The following is a 17,059-nucleotide window of genomic DNA, read 5'->3' on the forward strand; positions in this document are numbered from 1 at the left end:
TATAATGGTTAAAATCTACCAATTTTTATGGTTTGGTGGTCAGTTTATTGTGCAGAAAATTAAATAAATAAAAAATAAATAAATTGTATGCTACTTGGTGAATAAATCAATTTAAACATAAATTTTCCAAATTTATAGGTAAACGAAATAGTGAAAAGTATACACATAAATGCTACGTAAAATTCAAGCACAACAAAAGTATAAGATTTTAAACAAACAACAAAATGTAAGTCCCACAACACAGAAACATCTATATAAAAATCAGACGAAACACGTTAGCCAATGCTCTGCAATAGAAAAAAATAAACAACAAATTAAGCACACCAGACAATGCTCTGCAATACAAAAAAAATGCCAAATAACAAATTAAGCACACCAGCTAATGTTCTGTAATACAAAGAAAATGCAACACCCTTTCTGATAAAAAGATATATGGAGGCAAAAATTCAAATTCAACTAAATAAAAATATGATTAGTTTTCTTTAACCTAATTCAAGAGTATATTAGGAAGAAAAAACAAAAAAACAAAAAAAAAATATATCACCTAGTGCGTTACATTTATAAAAACAAACTCATGGCATAAGTCAATAATTCAAATGAATATTATTTAACATACATCTAAACTTAGTTATAAATTTCACATAGATAAAGGGCTTTACAAAACTATTGTAAGTAATAAATTTTACATCGATCGGAAACTTTACAAAATATGGATCGTAGCTAGCATATGTACGTTTTTCACAAAAATAAATATGAGATTCAAACTTGTTCTTTCTTAGAAATCCTAGGAGCACCTCATCACTTTCCAAAAAGTCTTTGTATCAACTTGTACGTATCCCCAGTGAGGAGCATGCACGACAATCTACTAATTTATGAAAACAAAAAAAGTTAGTATATTAGTAAAAGAAAATTTATATATATATCAAAACACTTTCAAATTGAAATTACCTTGTTACATTCCCATCAAAGCAATCTAGTTGTATTTATCTTTTTGAGCTCCATATATTTTTTAACCCAATCCTACAAAAGTCGACACATATAGTAAAATATTTTAAAAACAACAATTTGCAATCAATAGAAACAAATTTATCAATAAATAAATTGTACCTTTTGACAAAAGTGGCTTGATCCATAAGTAACACTATAACAAAATTCCAGCATAAACAATGTTTGTAGTAGAATCTGGCTTATCATTGGGAAGGAGGACACTTATATGATCAAAAGATGTGCATCTAGATAGGGCCACATACACTTGCCCATGACTAAACACTGGTGTGCGCAAATCAACTCCAACAAATTTCACAGATTGCCCTTGAGATTTATTAATGGTCAGGGCATATGCCAATCGAATTGGAAATTGACGTCTTGTCATTCGGAAAGGCATTTCTGAAGAAGACGATGTCAAGGATATCCTTGGTATGAATACCAAATTGCCACATTTTTCTCTAGTTAAAATTTGAGCTTCAATTATGCAAGTATTGCATCTAGAAACCATCAATTTTGTGCCATTGCACAGTCCATCTTTTGATGCAATATTTCTTAACAACATTATAGGACAACCTACTTTCAACTCTACCTTAAAAGCCGGTAGCCTTGGAGGATCTAATGAATTTAAATATTCATTAGGATATCTATTTATTATAGTACGATCAATTTCATCTTCTTCAAACATCTTGTCTGCTGCCAAATAAGTATGTGTGTTACCCGGAAAAATATTCAATGCTGCAGTATTGATAGCACTGACATCATCATTCTGTGAGGAAAGAATTGTACGTTCAGTTAAAAATGTTGCAGTCAATGTCATTGCCACATCTAGTTGCGGATAAATTACTGAGATTATGTCTTTTAGATCTTGGCATTTGTATATTGTTGATGGAAGTTTAACAATTTTCTGAGGATTGGTCCCAATCTATTTATAAAAATAAATAAATAAAATAGTAAGTAAAATCAATTAAAGTACATAAACATAAATGTATTTCGTCAATTTAAAATAACCATATAATAGAGAAAAAGTTTGAAGAAATATTATCTCCATCAAGAATTTTACAAAATTAGCATTTTCAAGATTTGCATGATTCAAGCGCATGTTCAAATTTAAAGACAGAACATGTATATCCTTCCATAGAAAAGAGTGTCTTAATGATGCATTCACAATTTGCTCACGGACTCCTTTGGTTATAACTGGTAAGATTTGTCAAAAATCTCCACCAAGAACAACAGTGATACCCCCAAATGGCTTTTCACTATCATAAGTGTCCCGAAATGTGCGATCAACTGCCGCAACACAATGTCTATGCTGCATAGGAACTTCATCCCAAATTATAAGTTTTGTTTCTCTAAACAATTCTGCTTGTAATGATTACTTGCTAAATCCACAAATTGAATTTTCCAATTCATCCAACGGAATGGAAAATGTTGAATGAGCAGTACGACCTCCTATCAATAAAAATGATGCAATTCCAGATGAAGCCACAATAATAACAATATGGCCAAGGTTGCGACACTTCAATGCAATCGCATTGTACAAAAATGTTTTCCTTATTCCGACACCTCCATTCAAAAAGAAAATAGTTCCTTTATTTTCAAAGACTGAGGAAGTGATTGCATCATAAGCCGTTCGTTGATCATTGTTGAGGCGATCAATAATAATTTCTGCATCTGCCTGTTGTGCCTCATTCTGCAGTTGTTGACGTTCGAATATCAACCTGTTACCAACTACTGCACTCTAATTTGTAGAAGGTTGTGGAATTGGCGGGAAGTCAATTAAACTTTTTCCTGATTCTTGGAGCATTTGATTCAAAAGATATAGACCATAGTCTTCAATTTGAGCCTCAGTTGGTTCAGAAATGACAAACAATGTTCGAATCTTATGTGCAAGATCATCACATATACGCATTGAAAATTGATTCCATAACGCATATGGTTGCTGTGGAGAGCATTGAGTAAGAATAATAGTAAACAATCTCCTTAATTGATAACCAGTTTTCATAACTGCAACCTCTTTAAGGTATTGTATCCATTCTTCATCATCTTCTAAAAGTCCTCTTGCAACACATGTTGATTTAAACGTATCATGCAAAACATTGTTGACCCTACGTAAACATTGAAACGATTTTGGTCATTTGACAACAGTTAATAGCAAATGCAAATAAAATCTCTCATCACAATTAGGGCTAGCAAAGTACATTCTACCGTTTGCATAGCCTTGCTGCCTTGGTTTCCATCTCTTTTCTGAATTAAGCCAAACAAAATGTTGTGAAAATTCTTGGTAAGTGAATGGACATTCATCTTCCATAGAAGCGCAACATGCAAAAAAACCAGTAAGAGTTGACATTTGTTGGCCAGCTCTAGAAACAATTGCTTCTAATGATTCATCAGGATTAAAAAGAACGCAGTGCATTCCAGGTAAATGAAGTGCTAAGCGTACAACTGTTGGTATCTCTGTATGCAATGGATAACCAAATATTCGCCAAGCAGCTTCTGGAGGTCCAATATACCGAGCATTGAGATATTGTTGGATCTTATTTATCAATCCCAACACCATCGTTGTACGATCATAACCCTTGTAAATGTACTTGTGTATATACTTGATACATCTCATTCCGGCACAAACTTCCACATTTATGTGACAGTTGAAACATTTAGAAATATATGCATTGTATGGTACGATGTCTCTGTTATTGTAGCTCGACTTTTCGCACTCCTTTTCGGAAGAATGAAATAGCCCTTACAGTTCGGACTCCACTTGTGTTGGTTCTAATTCTGATTTCACAAGTGCAATGTGAAACAATGGAAACACAAAAAAGTCCAAATCCGACAATTTCTTTTGGAAAATCGATGTTTGAATCAAATGCTAAAATTAGACTGTTTTTCCAGATTTTAGAGTCACCACCTAAATATTTATTTTTGAGAAATTTAGGAAACTTATGACTCGTGTCAAAGGCCATTAGTCCGTCGTTACCAAAATGTCTTGGTTCAGGAACTTAGGTATGAGAGGGGAAGGTCAATAATTGAACACCCCACTCACCCGATCAAAGATCGGCCTCTACTAATTATGATGTGGTTTTTATGTACAGTATATGTTCTTGTTCTGATTATTTAATAAATCCTAAAATTTATTATGTGAAGCATACAAGGTATAGACTAGTTTGCTCAAATTGGAACAATTCAATTTCATGTTTGTTTCTTGAAAAGGGTTTAAATTTGCCACCTCAGGTGGGCTTAATTTGCCACTTAATAAAGTGGGCGTATAACACACATTCGTCGAATCATTCCAATTCAAGCAACAAGCCTTCATCCACAGACATTCAAATAGTTTATTATTTAAGCAGTTAGCCTCATGGTAGGATGCTAAACATAATAGAAAATTATGTACAAACGGGATGCTAAAGCATAACAACTCACATATTTACCAATGTCCCGCGAACAAGTTACAAAACAAAGTTAGAAAATATGCATGATTCCTAACTGTACAATATGACAAATGCAACACATTAAAGCATAACAACTCACATATTTACTGACGTCCTGCGAACAAGTTACAAAACAAAGTTAGAAAATATGCATGATTCCTAACTGTACAATATGACAAACGCAACACATGTGATATGCAATTACTAGGCTCGGCTACTAATGCGGCATATGAAATGATTTGATCGCATGCGGTCTAAGCATGTATTCAAAGAAGTATTTAAACAACAATGCGAATTAGAATGATGCGCCGGGCCTTGGTGCATGCAATACAAGTGGATGCAAACATGAGTATGCTAAATTAAACATGATGTCCCTAATCTAACCATCATAAGCTGGTAAATGAAAGGGAGAAAGATGTGGGGTTGAAGACATACACATTATTACAAGTTTGTTTGCCCTCGCGCAGGAGGGTCCGAATGTCTAAGTGTCCAAACAAATAATTATTACAAAGCCGAATGAACAATAAATGAAAGGGGCTGTCTCATTTATTACAATAATTGATGTAAGGTAAGCCTTGACATAATAAATTCGGTATAACGTCCAACCGAATTCGATTAATCATATTGGTTCTTTATGTCGGTTGTAATCCAATTTTAACCAATGTTATTAGCCTTTTTTATTACCTGTCCATTTATTTATCTTTTCTCCTATTTGTGCAAAAGTGATATTTACGTCCACTAAGTCCAAAATGCAATAAAGAGAAACAAGCATCAACTTAACCCGAGAAAATTTTCTTCGGGGGAAATTACAAAGGAAGAGTCAAACTTATTTACAAACGATAAGGGATTCCAAGTCAAACTCAAGATGAGCAACAAGGACTAGTCAAACTCAAAAGAGTGATAATGACTTAGAAAAATCCAAACTTGAGTGATAATGACTTGAAATCCAAACTTGATAATAAGTGATAATGACACTTTCCTTGGTGATTTCCAAGGGTCAATTAGTCCCTTAAAAGTAAACACACTGATGAATAAAGAGAAATGAAAAATAAAAGATTGTGCTTTAGTATAAGAACATGTATACATTTGGGGTAGTGAACCTCCAAAGAATTTAAACCGTTAAGTGTAGAACGTTTTATGCTTTTGGTAGTAAATCTCCTAAGAGATTAAATCAGTAAGCATAGAACGTTGTATATTTTTGGTAATGAACCTCTTAAGCATAAAACGTTTTATGCCTTTGGTAGTGAATCTTCAAAGAGATTAAACCATTAAGCATAGAACGTTTTATACCTTTGGTAATGAACCTCCTAAGCATAAAATGTTTTATGCCTTTGGTAGTGAATCTCCAAAGAGATTAAACCATTAAGCATAGAGCATTTTATACCTTTGGTAATGAACCTCCTAAGCATAAAACGTTTTGTGCCTTTGGTAGTGAATCTCCAAAGAGATTAAACCATTAAGCATAGAGCATTTTATACCTTTGGTAATGAACCTCCGAAGAGATTAAACCATTAAGCATGAAAGAGTTCCTTTCTTATACTTGAATCACAATTTTAATTTTTCACAACTTTTTAATCGAAATAAGCAAAGAATGGAGGGAGGTTGCAGAGATGATTATGCGAAATTGATTAATTGGTTAGTACAAACAAACTTGATATTTAAAACATAAATCATTGAAATAAATTAAATAGCTCCCTAAATAGCATACAATAGTTCTGAAATTAGAAACCTACCACTTCTACTATTCACCGCCGGAGATACTATTTATCGTCGGGGTTACTATTCGCTACCGGAGGTACTATTCACCGCCGGAGGTTACTATTCATCCGGTGGGATAAATTATTTAAAGTAATAAATTACAACAGTTTATATACAATGTTTAAATTACAGCAGATATGTAGGTGGTGCAGCCTTCCTATTAAAGCGATAAAAAAAAAAAGCAATTATGAAAAGAAGTAAATGAAGTATTTAAAGAAATTATATCACATTTTTAAATTAAATGAAAATTTGCGAAAACTCACCTTTTGGAAAAATGATGAATTTTCTGAGTCACAAACTTTCTTTTGATTACTCTCAAGCCTGTGGAATGTGTTCTCAATTCTCAGTCCAAAATTTGGAATTACAACTTTAGTGGTTGGTTTTTGAATGGTGTATTGATGAAATGGAAATAAAAATATCAAAGAAAATATTTTATTTTCCCTCTCTCTTCTCAAACTCTCTCGCCCCATTTCCTTTTCCTCTCCCTGATTCTGATTAGCCTTTCCCTCTTTTTCTTTTTCCTATTGGGCCTTCCCTTTCTTTTTTCCTTCAGACTCGCCCTTTAGATTAGCCCCCCCCCTTCGTCCTTATATAGGCAAAATATAATATAATAATAATAATATAATAAACATAATAATAATAATATAAATATATATACATATTGTCTGATGTTTGATGTCGGTAGACCGACATCAAACGAGTTGTTTTTATTATTTTATAATATATATAATATAATATATAAAATACATATAATATATAATTTATACCAAAATACTAAACATATAATATATTAATATAATTATATATAAAATACTAAACATATAATATAATAATATTAAACATATAATATAATAATATAACTTTTTATTATTTTATTTTATATAAAATACAATACACCAAAAATATGAACCAACACATAAAATTATGAAAAATTACAAAAATACTAAACTAATGAAATATTTAGTATTTTAAAACAAGTTGGATATAATGGTGAAGATTGGGATTAAAGTTCAAATTCCATCTCTCTTACTGAGGATTCTGTGAGAAACAGATTCTAATTGTCATCATCGGGTAATCAAAAGAAAGCGCCCGAGTCTTAAGGCCGGTCAAAATGGGGTGTCTACAGTTGCCTCTCTTTGACAGAGCTCGAAGTCATTTCCTAACGTGAGTGAATGTCAAAGCCCGAAGACGACTCTTTTGACAAGGCCGTAAGACTTGGGCAAACAAACAAGATGCAAATGCAAGTGGTTGAACCAGAAGGTTGCCTACGTATCCCGTTTGCAAGGAATCAAACCTGCGTAGTTCAGAGGTAAGATGCCGAATGATATGTAAAACATAACTTATGATCATGCAATGAAATGCAAAACATAACTTATGATCGTGCAATGAAATGCAATCAAGACAATGATGTGACACTGAACGACAGCATAAATGTTGGATGTAGTGAATGTGAGATCCAAACGCTTCGTCCGTGAGAGGAGGAAAGTGAACTTGAGATCCAAACGCATCTTACGCGAGAGGAGCATGTGAACTTGAGATCCAAATGCATCTTACGCAAGAGGGGTATGTGAACTTAATATGAAAACGCGTCTTACGCGAGAGGAGTGTGTGATCTTGAGATCCAAACGCATCTTATGCGAGAGGAGTATGTCAACTTGAGATCCAAACACGTCTTACGCGAGAGAAGTATGTGAAATTGAGATCCAAACGCGTCTTACACAAGAGGAGTATGCGAAATTGAGATCCAAACGCGTCTTACGCGAGAGGAGTAGGTGAACTTGAGATCCAAATGCGTCTTACTCGAGAGGAATATGTGAACTTGAAATGATAAACATCAAATCTTAACACGTTTCACATGAAAAGAGGGAAGGTAAAGTCAAAATCCAAACGCGTTTCGCGCGAACGGAAGAAGGTATAGTAGAATGATTAGGGGTAACCTCTATATGTAGAAGCCACCGATGCCGCTTTTCTTTTTTATTATATTCACAACTTTCCCTATTCTCCAACGGGGTGATAGACTAGGTTGGTTCAGTATCCAGAATTAAGGCGCATACACGCTACCTCAACCTATGGGGTTGCCATACAGATTTCAAGCCGGGAATACATCCCTAGGTGTTTAAACCAGACTTTAGTCTCGGAAATTCCAAACCTTTTGCATTCTAGGCATCGCCATTCGAACTCTAGTTTTCACCGTCGTAGTTGATCTCCTAGGAACTCATTACAAGCATAGTCGGGTAGCTATACCAGACCGATTGAAGTTGTTCGGGCACAACAAACACCAAAGGAATTGCAGCTCTAGAGGATTTAAGGTCTCCTAGACCTCGACAAGTGCACAAGACAGTGCGATGTGCAAGATAGCGCGATGGATTGAGATTGTGCGGTAAACGCTTGATTGTGTGATAGATGCACAATATGGTTATGATTGTGCGATAGATGCACGGTACGGATGTGATCGTGCGATAAATGCACAGTACGGGTGTGATCGTGTATATAAACAAAATATACACAGATATGTACATACGGCATACATATATTCATATACAGACATATACACAAACGAAGGCAAATGTATACACAGATATATACGATATATATACACAGACAGATACGAATATATACACAAATATATACGATATATCTACACATATATATAGTATAGATACACAGATAAATACAGATATATACACAGATATATACGGTATAGATACACAGATATATATGATATATATGCACATATATATACGGATGTATACAGGTATATACGACACAGACATATACAAACCTATATACAGACATATACGGACATATACACAGGTAGGGAATATTCTGTTTGTAGCCGTCAGCGGGAAGATGCCGTTACTGAGAAGGCATATTCCGTTTGTTGACGTTGGCACACGTACTCCAAATACGCAAAAAAGAAAGGAAAAACAAAAAATGCATGGATGTGAGGATACGAGGTTTTGAACCCCTGACCTCAAGCTTAGTCTCTTGGTCCTTCAACCATTGAGCCACGCCACTGTTGTGACAAAATATTCAAAAGTATATATATATATAATACATAGGTATACGAGAGATATATACACAAAACCAAAATCAAAACAAAATAGAGAAACACTCAATGTGGGGTTCGAACCCCTGACCTTAGGTTCAGCCTTTCAACCTGTAACTGCTAAGCTACGCCAATAAACCCAAGCCATGCTTGTGACCAAATTTGCAAACAAATATATATAATACATAGATATACAATACATATACACATATATATGCAACTTTCCCGCATCTCCTATTTTTGTCTCACTCTCTCTTCCTTCATCTTCTTCGAGCGTCGTGTCTGTCGCGCAATTTCAACAATCGCGGCGCCTGACCGACAGGCTATCCAATCCTGCCCCGATTGTTAATGATCGTCTCGGCCTTTCTCCCTCTTTGTCTTCTCCTTCGCTCTCTTCTTAAGTTAAGGCCTGCGAGAGAGAGGCAGAGCAAAAGCCTGCAAACTTTCTCTGTCACCACTTTGCAACCTCTTTCTTTTTCATTACTCCCCTTTGGCATGGCTTCTTCACACGGTTCTCTCACTCTTTTTCCAGACCTGAACAAGTCCATGATAGAGATGACCGATTCTGACTCCCCTGAACCTCAACCACGGGCTCCTCCTCATTTCCCTATTTTCAACTTTCCAGCAATGTCAATTGAACAAATCATGGCGGCACAGTCTGACATCGAAGCAAACTCGTATACGCTGAGGTCATGTGTAGAGACCGTGACTGCGGTCTACAACTTGTCCCGTCGACTGCAAAACAGGACGTGTGAGGTACATCAGTTAAATGCACAACTCTCCCTCCTCCAACGTACGTACAAAGACGCTCGAGTAGAAATTAGCACGCTGAAAAAGCAGAGCAAAGAGCTGAAACGACAAACCACCTCTGTGGCTCGATTTAGAGTTTCTTCGCACAACCAATTTGATGGTCAGCGAGGAATAATCTCCCTTGGAAGCTCTGCCAAGGCCGAGGTAGAGTCTTCAAGAGTTCCGAAGGAGTAAAGATGAAGCGAGGCAACTGATGGTAAAGTCGGGCAACGAAGTTGTGTACAAATGAAGCTAGTTGTAATCTTCGCCGTCGGGCTGCTGTCGGAGAAGAAAGAAGAAAAAAATCCCTCTCTCTCTCTCTCTTTGTTTTGTTTTTTTTTTTGGGCTTTGTTAAACTTTTTTTTTTTTGGGAGTCTTTGTAATCGGGGATGTCCTCCCCTGACTTTAATAAAATCAGTTTCTTTTTTGCTCATCAATGGCATGACTGGCATATCACTTTGAGCTTGAAAACAATTTGTTTGATTGAATTTGAGAATGATTGAATTTTTGCACTTTGAATTAGACATTGACTTTATACTGACCTAAATCAATGAATGACCTAACGAACTGAAAAATGAAGCAAATCAATCCAAACACACTTATATACACTGACTGGTATGAATACACACTTATATACACTAAATAGTTGACTCGAGTGGTGGAGAAGACAGAATCTTTAACTCGACTATGCCCCTAGTTCATTGTGTAGACACCCCATTTTTGACCGTCCTCAAGACCTGGACGTCACCGTTTGAACACTCGGTGATTATCCATGTTTGTGTTCGTTTGGAGTTCCCGGAAGTCTCGGCTCGCGCGCCTTGCTTCAGGATCCCCGAACTTGACCGTTTAGTGTCTGGTTTTGCACCGAACACTTGTGTTTTGCCTTGAAAGGGCAGGGAATGCCTTATGAGGCATCCCCACACACCACCGGCAGTGGCTGGAGGCCACCGGATGGTCTTTCTCTTCCATCGGCACTTTTGTTTGCCGGTCGGCACACTTTATTGCCGGTCGGCATAATATGTTGCCGGTCGGCACTGTTTTTTGCCGAAATAGGATTTTTGGGCAGCCGACCACTGTTCATCCACTTTATGGAGATATTTTGTGCCAGCTGTGATAGCTGGCACCAACTCTTCCCCCCTCCATACACGTGTATGGAGGGATTTCCCTCTAGCCAAGCTTGTTGTATAAGCTTTGCAAGAGGGAGTCCTATAAGAGAGGGGCTTTCCTCTTGGTTCTAGGGTAGAAAGTGAGAAGCAAAAACCAGCCTTTAGAGATATAGATACATATTATCTCTATACCTCTCTCTCTCTCCCTTCTTGTGTGTGTTTCTTAGCTCAAAAGGTGGTTTTTACCTTACTTTTGCACCATTACACACACCATTACACCTTATTCCGAGATTGAGGGACTTGGGGGGTTGTTTCTTGAGTTTTTGGACTGGTTTTGATCAAAAGAAGAGGGCTAGACCATTTGTTCTTCAAGGGTTCTTCAAGGGTGAGCATCTTGCTTTTTATTCCCCAAACTTGCAATAGTTTTCTACCTATCTTGCTTCCTGTTTTAGCTCTTATGTATAACATGAAAAGGGCTCATATTTTCCTGCTCTAGCACTTTCATTAAGGTCACTTTGTGGTTTGAGTGCAAACTCACCCTTATAGGCTTTGTTTGATCCATTTTGTTGCTCCTTTCATAAGGTTTTGTTCACTTCATTGTTTTGGTCTTTTGACCACTGAAAATCAGTGTATTTTAGTGTCAAAAAAGGATGGTTTGAAGTCTTTCATAGGGGAGGGACACCCCTCTCCCTTCATGGTTTGTTTCCTTGCTTATTAAGCTCAAAAGGGTAGCATGTGTGCTTGATGATCCTTGGCCTCATTTCAGAATTTTTTTAGGCATTTTAGGTCATATGCAACCTCTGTTTTTGGCCGGATTTATGCCTCCTTGCATGCTTGTAATACTTGCTTTGTATTGCTCTACTTTGCTTAGAAGTACATATCATGATTAGGCCATGATTCTTGTGTATGTTGGCTTGGTCCCATGAAGCTTTAGTATTGTTTTCCCATGCTTAAAGTTTGGTGGTTATCCATTTGATCATGCTTGACATGCTTGTTAGGGTTGCCTTGTATTTTGGCTTGAAAGCTTTGAGCATATTGACTTCTAGCATGTATGTTTGTGATTACCCTCATGATTTAACATCATCTAAGGACCACATTTTAGTCCAAGAATCATGCTTGTATGTGTGCATGCATGGCCTCTTTCATGCCTTGAGGGTGTGTCCTCTCATGCCTAGGAATGAGCCTTAGTGCATTTGCTTCATGGGAGATACTTTAGCTGCCATATTAGGAGTTTTTGGGGTCCTATTTTGCATGCAAAAATTCTTTTTTTTACTTGCTTTGATCATGCCATGAGAGGTCATGTTGGTGGGGGAAAGTTGTCCCCTTTTGTGCCTTAACTTTGGGACCATAAATTTGCTTGTTCACATGAGTTGATTGTCTATCATTTTGAGCATTTTTGGTGCTGTTTAGAGGAGAATAAAGGTCTGCACCTTTATCACTTTTAGGCCCTCTTGCATGCTTGCTTCATGTTTGTTGCATGGTTACTCCATTAAGCCTTGTAGCATATCAATCCCACGGTCAAATTGGTCCATGTTTGCATCATGTTTGTACCTTGTATGCTTGGCATCATACATTTTGTCATGTTGGTTGCATAATGTTTGTTGTGCTTTACATCTTGGTGGCATAGTGCATTTGAGCCTTATTAGCATAACATGCATTGCATTTACTCGGTTTGGGGTGTCAAACCAAGTGTGGGAATCAAGGACCATTCATACTTCAAGTGATGTAATGTGCCTCGATTCCCGGTCATCGGGACCTTTGACTCCAACTTGATAAGGCCTCGGTTTTCATTTTGTTTGTTGCATACATCCTTACATTAAGTGGCAAATTTGATCCCTTGAGCCATCATGCACCATTGATGGCTCAAAGATCGAAAGTCATGCTTCTTTGAGTTCAAAATATGATAAGAAGTATGACCATGCTTACATGTGTCCAAGAACTCCATGCCATGCACTGTCTGTTCTCTGTTTGCTGTCAAATTGTCTTCTGCAGGAATTTTCTGCCGACCGGCAGAATTTAGTGCCGACCGGCACTATCTGGAGTGCCGATGAATCCAATAAAATGCCGACGGGAATTGTGAAGTGCCGGTGGTAATTCTGTCCGGCCGGTGGTGCTCTACAGGATGCAAGGAACTCGCTCCAGTACTTTGGTAATTTTCAGAAAGACAAGGCAGTACAAACAGAGGCGACAGGAGTACAGTACGGGTTTTTCGGGCAAGACGGATTCGAGCATGCATCATTCGCGTATCCCGAGGCAGAGGCTGCGGCTACCCTTTTCTTTCCTTCGCCACCTTTCCCTTAAATTAAATTAGAAATTTTTGTAATAATTTTATTTGTTTATTATTTGGGACTGTAATATTCATTCGGACCCTCTGAGCGAGGGTAAACATGTAATAAGTGTGGGTGAGTGTGTGTATGTCTTCCAATCCCCATTTCTTTCTTCCCTTTTATTTACCTGCTTATGATGGTAGACTAGGGCATTTTTGAAATTAGCATACCATATGATATGCATGCGTGCATTCGTACATTTGTTGACATGCACCGGGCTCGGTACATCATACTAACCGCATTCGTATTTTCAAATTTCAAAATTGAATACATGAATCAGTTGGTTGCATATCGTATGCCATATTTAGGTTAACCTAGCCTAACTAAAATTGCATCTTGTATGTGTTGCATTAGGCAAAATAACATGAACTAGGACATGCACATTTGCTAACTAGTTTATTGTTTTGGCACGGAGTACAATGTAAGTGGTTATGCTTTAGCATCCAACATGCGCGTGAATGTTGCCATAATAAGTATGCTTGCCATGCGGCTAAGTGTTTACATGAGATAAATTGCTTGAATGCCTGTGGGTGGAGGTCAAATTTCTTAAATTGGGATAATGCGTTAAAACTATATTTGTTTTAAGCCCACTAGATAGTGGCAAAACCGTCTTTTCCAAAAACCCACTTGAGGGTTGAAAAATCTGTATTTTAGCCTACTTGCGAGTAGCAAACCATTTTCAAAATAAATGTGAAATGTTTTTATTCCAATTTGGGCGATTTGGTCTATACTTGTTTGCTGCGCGCATAACATAGTAATTCTAGGCTAACAATCGGTTTAAGAACACGTAAAGCTTTCAAAAATGGATATCACGGTTAGTAGAGGCCGGTCTTCGGACCGGGCGAAAGGGGGTGCTCATAGCTGACCTTCCCCGATCGTACCCAAGCTCCCGAGCCGAGACAACTCCGGTGATGACGGACATGTGGCCTTCGGCACCGAGTCAGGGTTTCCTAAATTTCCCCATTTTAAAAATATTTAGGTGGCGACTCTGTATCTGGCAAAGCAGTCCATGTTTGGCACTACTTTTTCAAAAATCTGTTTCTCAAAACGATTTGCCAGATTTGGACTCTTTGGTTCAGATTAAGAACCGTGACACAAATCGAGTCCGAACTGTGGTAACCTCAAATGAACGGAACGGGACTTAACCCTCCCGGGGCGTTCGGGGGACGTCCACACATTGCCTTGATTTATTTTATTTTTTTTGGATTTTTTTGAAAAAAATGTTTTGATCAACATGAGAATTGGATTAGAAAACTTATTCCATTTTCTGTTTTGAAATCATGTAAGCTAAGTTGTGAGCACTGAAAATTTTCTTTTTTAAAATCCAAAGAATGGTCTGGTTTTGCAAAATTGGAACAATTTTCAAGAAAAATTAGTCAGCTTTATTCAAATTAATTAAGACCTATTTTTGCAAATGGCCAGTACTCAACTAACATGGAATTAACCATTGGGGTGCATAGCCCCAAGCCAGATAATCAATGGTGATATCCGAACCAAGCCAATCCAAACCGAATAAAGCTAAGTGGAACTGGACCGAACCGAACCGCCGAACTGAATTGAACCGAACCGAACCGAACCAAGTTGAATCGAACCAACTAAACTGAGCAGATTGAAGATACACCAATCAAATACGGATAGGACAACCAAGTCGACTAAAGATACACCAATCAAACATGGACGAAATGAATGAGTTAAGAAAAATTATTGGGGCCGAACTTTAAGATGAAGCTACCTACGTATCCTTAAGATACGAATCAGGCCATCGTAGTTCCGGTCAAGGTTCACTCGGGTATTGACACTCTCATTTTGTGCTCTAACTTTGCCAAAGCCGCCCTTTCAGGTTTTCAACCATGCGAGCTTTTCATTTTTTTCATTTATTTATTTATTATTATTTTTTTCTATTTTTTTTTATTTTGTTCATTTCATTTTTTTAATTTCTTTTGAGTTTTTTTTTTTTTTTTTTTTTCTGCTCTGACTTTTTCCTGGGTCACCCTTCCGGGTTTTCAGCCCAGTGAGCCTTTCAAGGGTTACTTTCATTTTAGCTTGTCCATGTTGATTGGGTGTGAAATCTCTAGGCCATCTATAAGAATGATTGCTACACTTGACCAGCAGATATGATGATGTATGGACTAGGCTAATTGGGTTTGAATTTGCCCCTAATGTAGTGGATAGGAACTCGATTGTCCTTCAATAATAAAATTCATTCTCTCAAATTCTGGGTTTCACCTTTCTGGGCGGTTTTCATTGGGAAACGATTCAGTTTTAACTCCTTGATCACATCCAACCTTTTGCCCCTAGTTCAAGGGCTACTTTAAATCTAAATCACATTCAACCTTCTTGCCCCTAATTCAAGGGTTCAAGGGTTGCCTCCATTTTGGGCTATGTAAGCCTCACACTTTCGCCCCTAGTTCAAGGGCTATTTCAAATCTGGAATCACATTCGACCTTATTGACCCTAGTGGAAGGGCTTAATCCATTTGAATCACATCATTGCCCCTAGTTCAAGGGCTATTTCCAATCTGGATCACATTCGACCTTATTGCCCCTAGTTTAAGGGCTGTCTCCATTTGAATCACATCATTGCCCTTAGTTCAAGGGCTATTTCCAATTTGGCTACGCAAACCTTACGCTTTGATTGATCATGGAATACTTCAAATCACGGTTTGAAAGCTAAAAAGCTAATGAGGTCGGACCTCGAGCCAAGAGGGATCCTATGCTGTATAATCAATTCCAGGCATGTCTTCGTAGAACCACGCAAAAACAGTTTTTGAAATCTTTTCACAAAGTGACTAATCACTCGTACTCTTATGAAGACAAGATAGAACCAATTTGGACCAAGCCAGGATCCTTCTCAGTACCCACATTAACAAAATTGATTTTATTCATCAAGGGCTTAGTACACCTCTCTTCTTCTCAGTTGATCAAAATTTACAAATCCTGAGGAAATTCTTCCTCTTTGTTTTTATTAGAGTTTTGAAAAAAGTTTAATCAACGCGATGAGTTACAGGCATAGAGAAGTAGGTAGACTCTATAGCATTTTGTTTTGTTTTGTTTTGTTTTGTTTTTTATTATTATTATTATTGAAAAGAGACTATGACGCAGCCATGACAATAGACTTTTGACAACAGACTCAAAAGAAAATGACATAGAAGACCTAGACAGGGCAGAAATGTCTAGGTTAGCACTATCGAAATCAACAGACTCTGACTCACTAGAATGACTCGAGTCTGATCCCAACTCTACAAACTTGGTGGAATCAAACTTCGACTCAATACTCAATTCAGAACTCAGAATAAAACCATTTTCAATTTGCTAGTCAAAGTGTAGGCCAACCACAACATTCAAAATAAAGCCTGTGTAATCAACAGGTGGTCACTTCCCAATTACAGAAATGGTCGGATATCTCACAAGTTCTATTTATTTACATTGGTGGACTTTGTGGGATATTGGATTTCTTTCTTTCTTTTTTTTTTCTTTTTGTTTTGAAGCCATGTTTGCAAACTACCTTGCAAAAAAAAAAAAAAAATAGTGAGAACCCCAATCAGAATTGTAGCAGCGTTTTGACTCAACTGATCACTAATTACTGCTAACTCATATTGACACACTGAACTAAACCCCA

General features: G+C 37.2%; 1 protein-coding gene across 1 annotated transcript; it reads right to left on the reverse strand.

Moving 5' to 3' along the window:
- Window positions 1-1,141: 1,141 nt before the first annotated feature.
- Window positions 1,142-3,544, reverse strand: LOC114291751 (uncharacterized). The gene is made up of 4 exons (XM_082876931.1): window positions 3,186-3,544; window positions 2,364-2,705; window positions 2,227-2,296; window positions 1,142-1,909 (listed from the first exon to the last, which is right to left on the reverse strand). Exons 1-4 carry the CDS (start codon window positions 3,542-3,544, stop codon window positions 1,142-1,144), a joined length of 1,539 nt encoding a protein of 512 aa, XP_082733057.1.
- Between the last annotated feature and the right edge of the window lie 13,515 nt (window positions 3,545-17,059).

Source organism: Camellia sinensis, chromosome 6 (assembly GCF_055761805.1).
Source record: "Camellia sinensis isolate YWXY chromosome 6, ASM5576180v1, whole genome shotgun sequence".
Lineage (NCBI taxonomy): Eukaryota > Viridiplantae > Streptophyta > Magnoliopsida > Ericales > Theaceae > Camellia > Camellia sinensis.

Bases quoted from the DNA above. Each gene is read 5' to 3' on its own strand.
- LOC114291751 (XM_082876931.1), bottom strand. From the start codon at position 3,544: ATGGTGTTGGGATTGATAAATAAGATCCAACAATATCTCAATGCTCGG. The intron at 2,706-3,185 runs GTACTTTGCTAG...AGTTGGTAACAG, and splicing joins GGCTATGCAAACGGTAGAAT to GTTGATATTCGAACGTCAAC. The intron at 1,910-2,226 runs GTATCACTGTTG...TTTTATAAATAG, and splicing joins TAGTGAAAAGCCATTTGGGG to ATTGGGACCAATCCTCAGAA.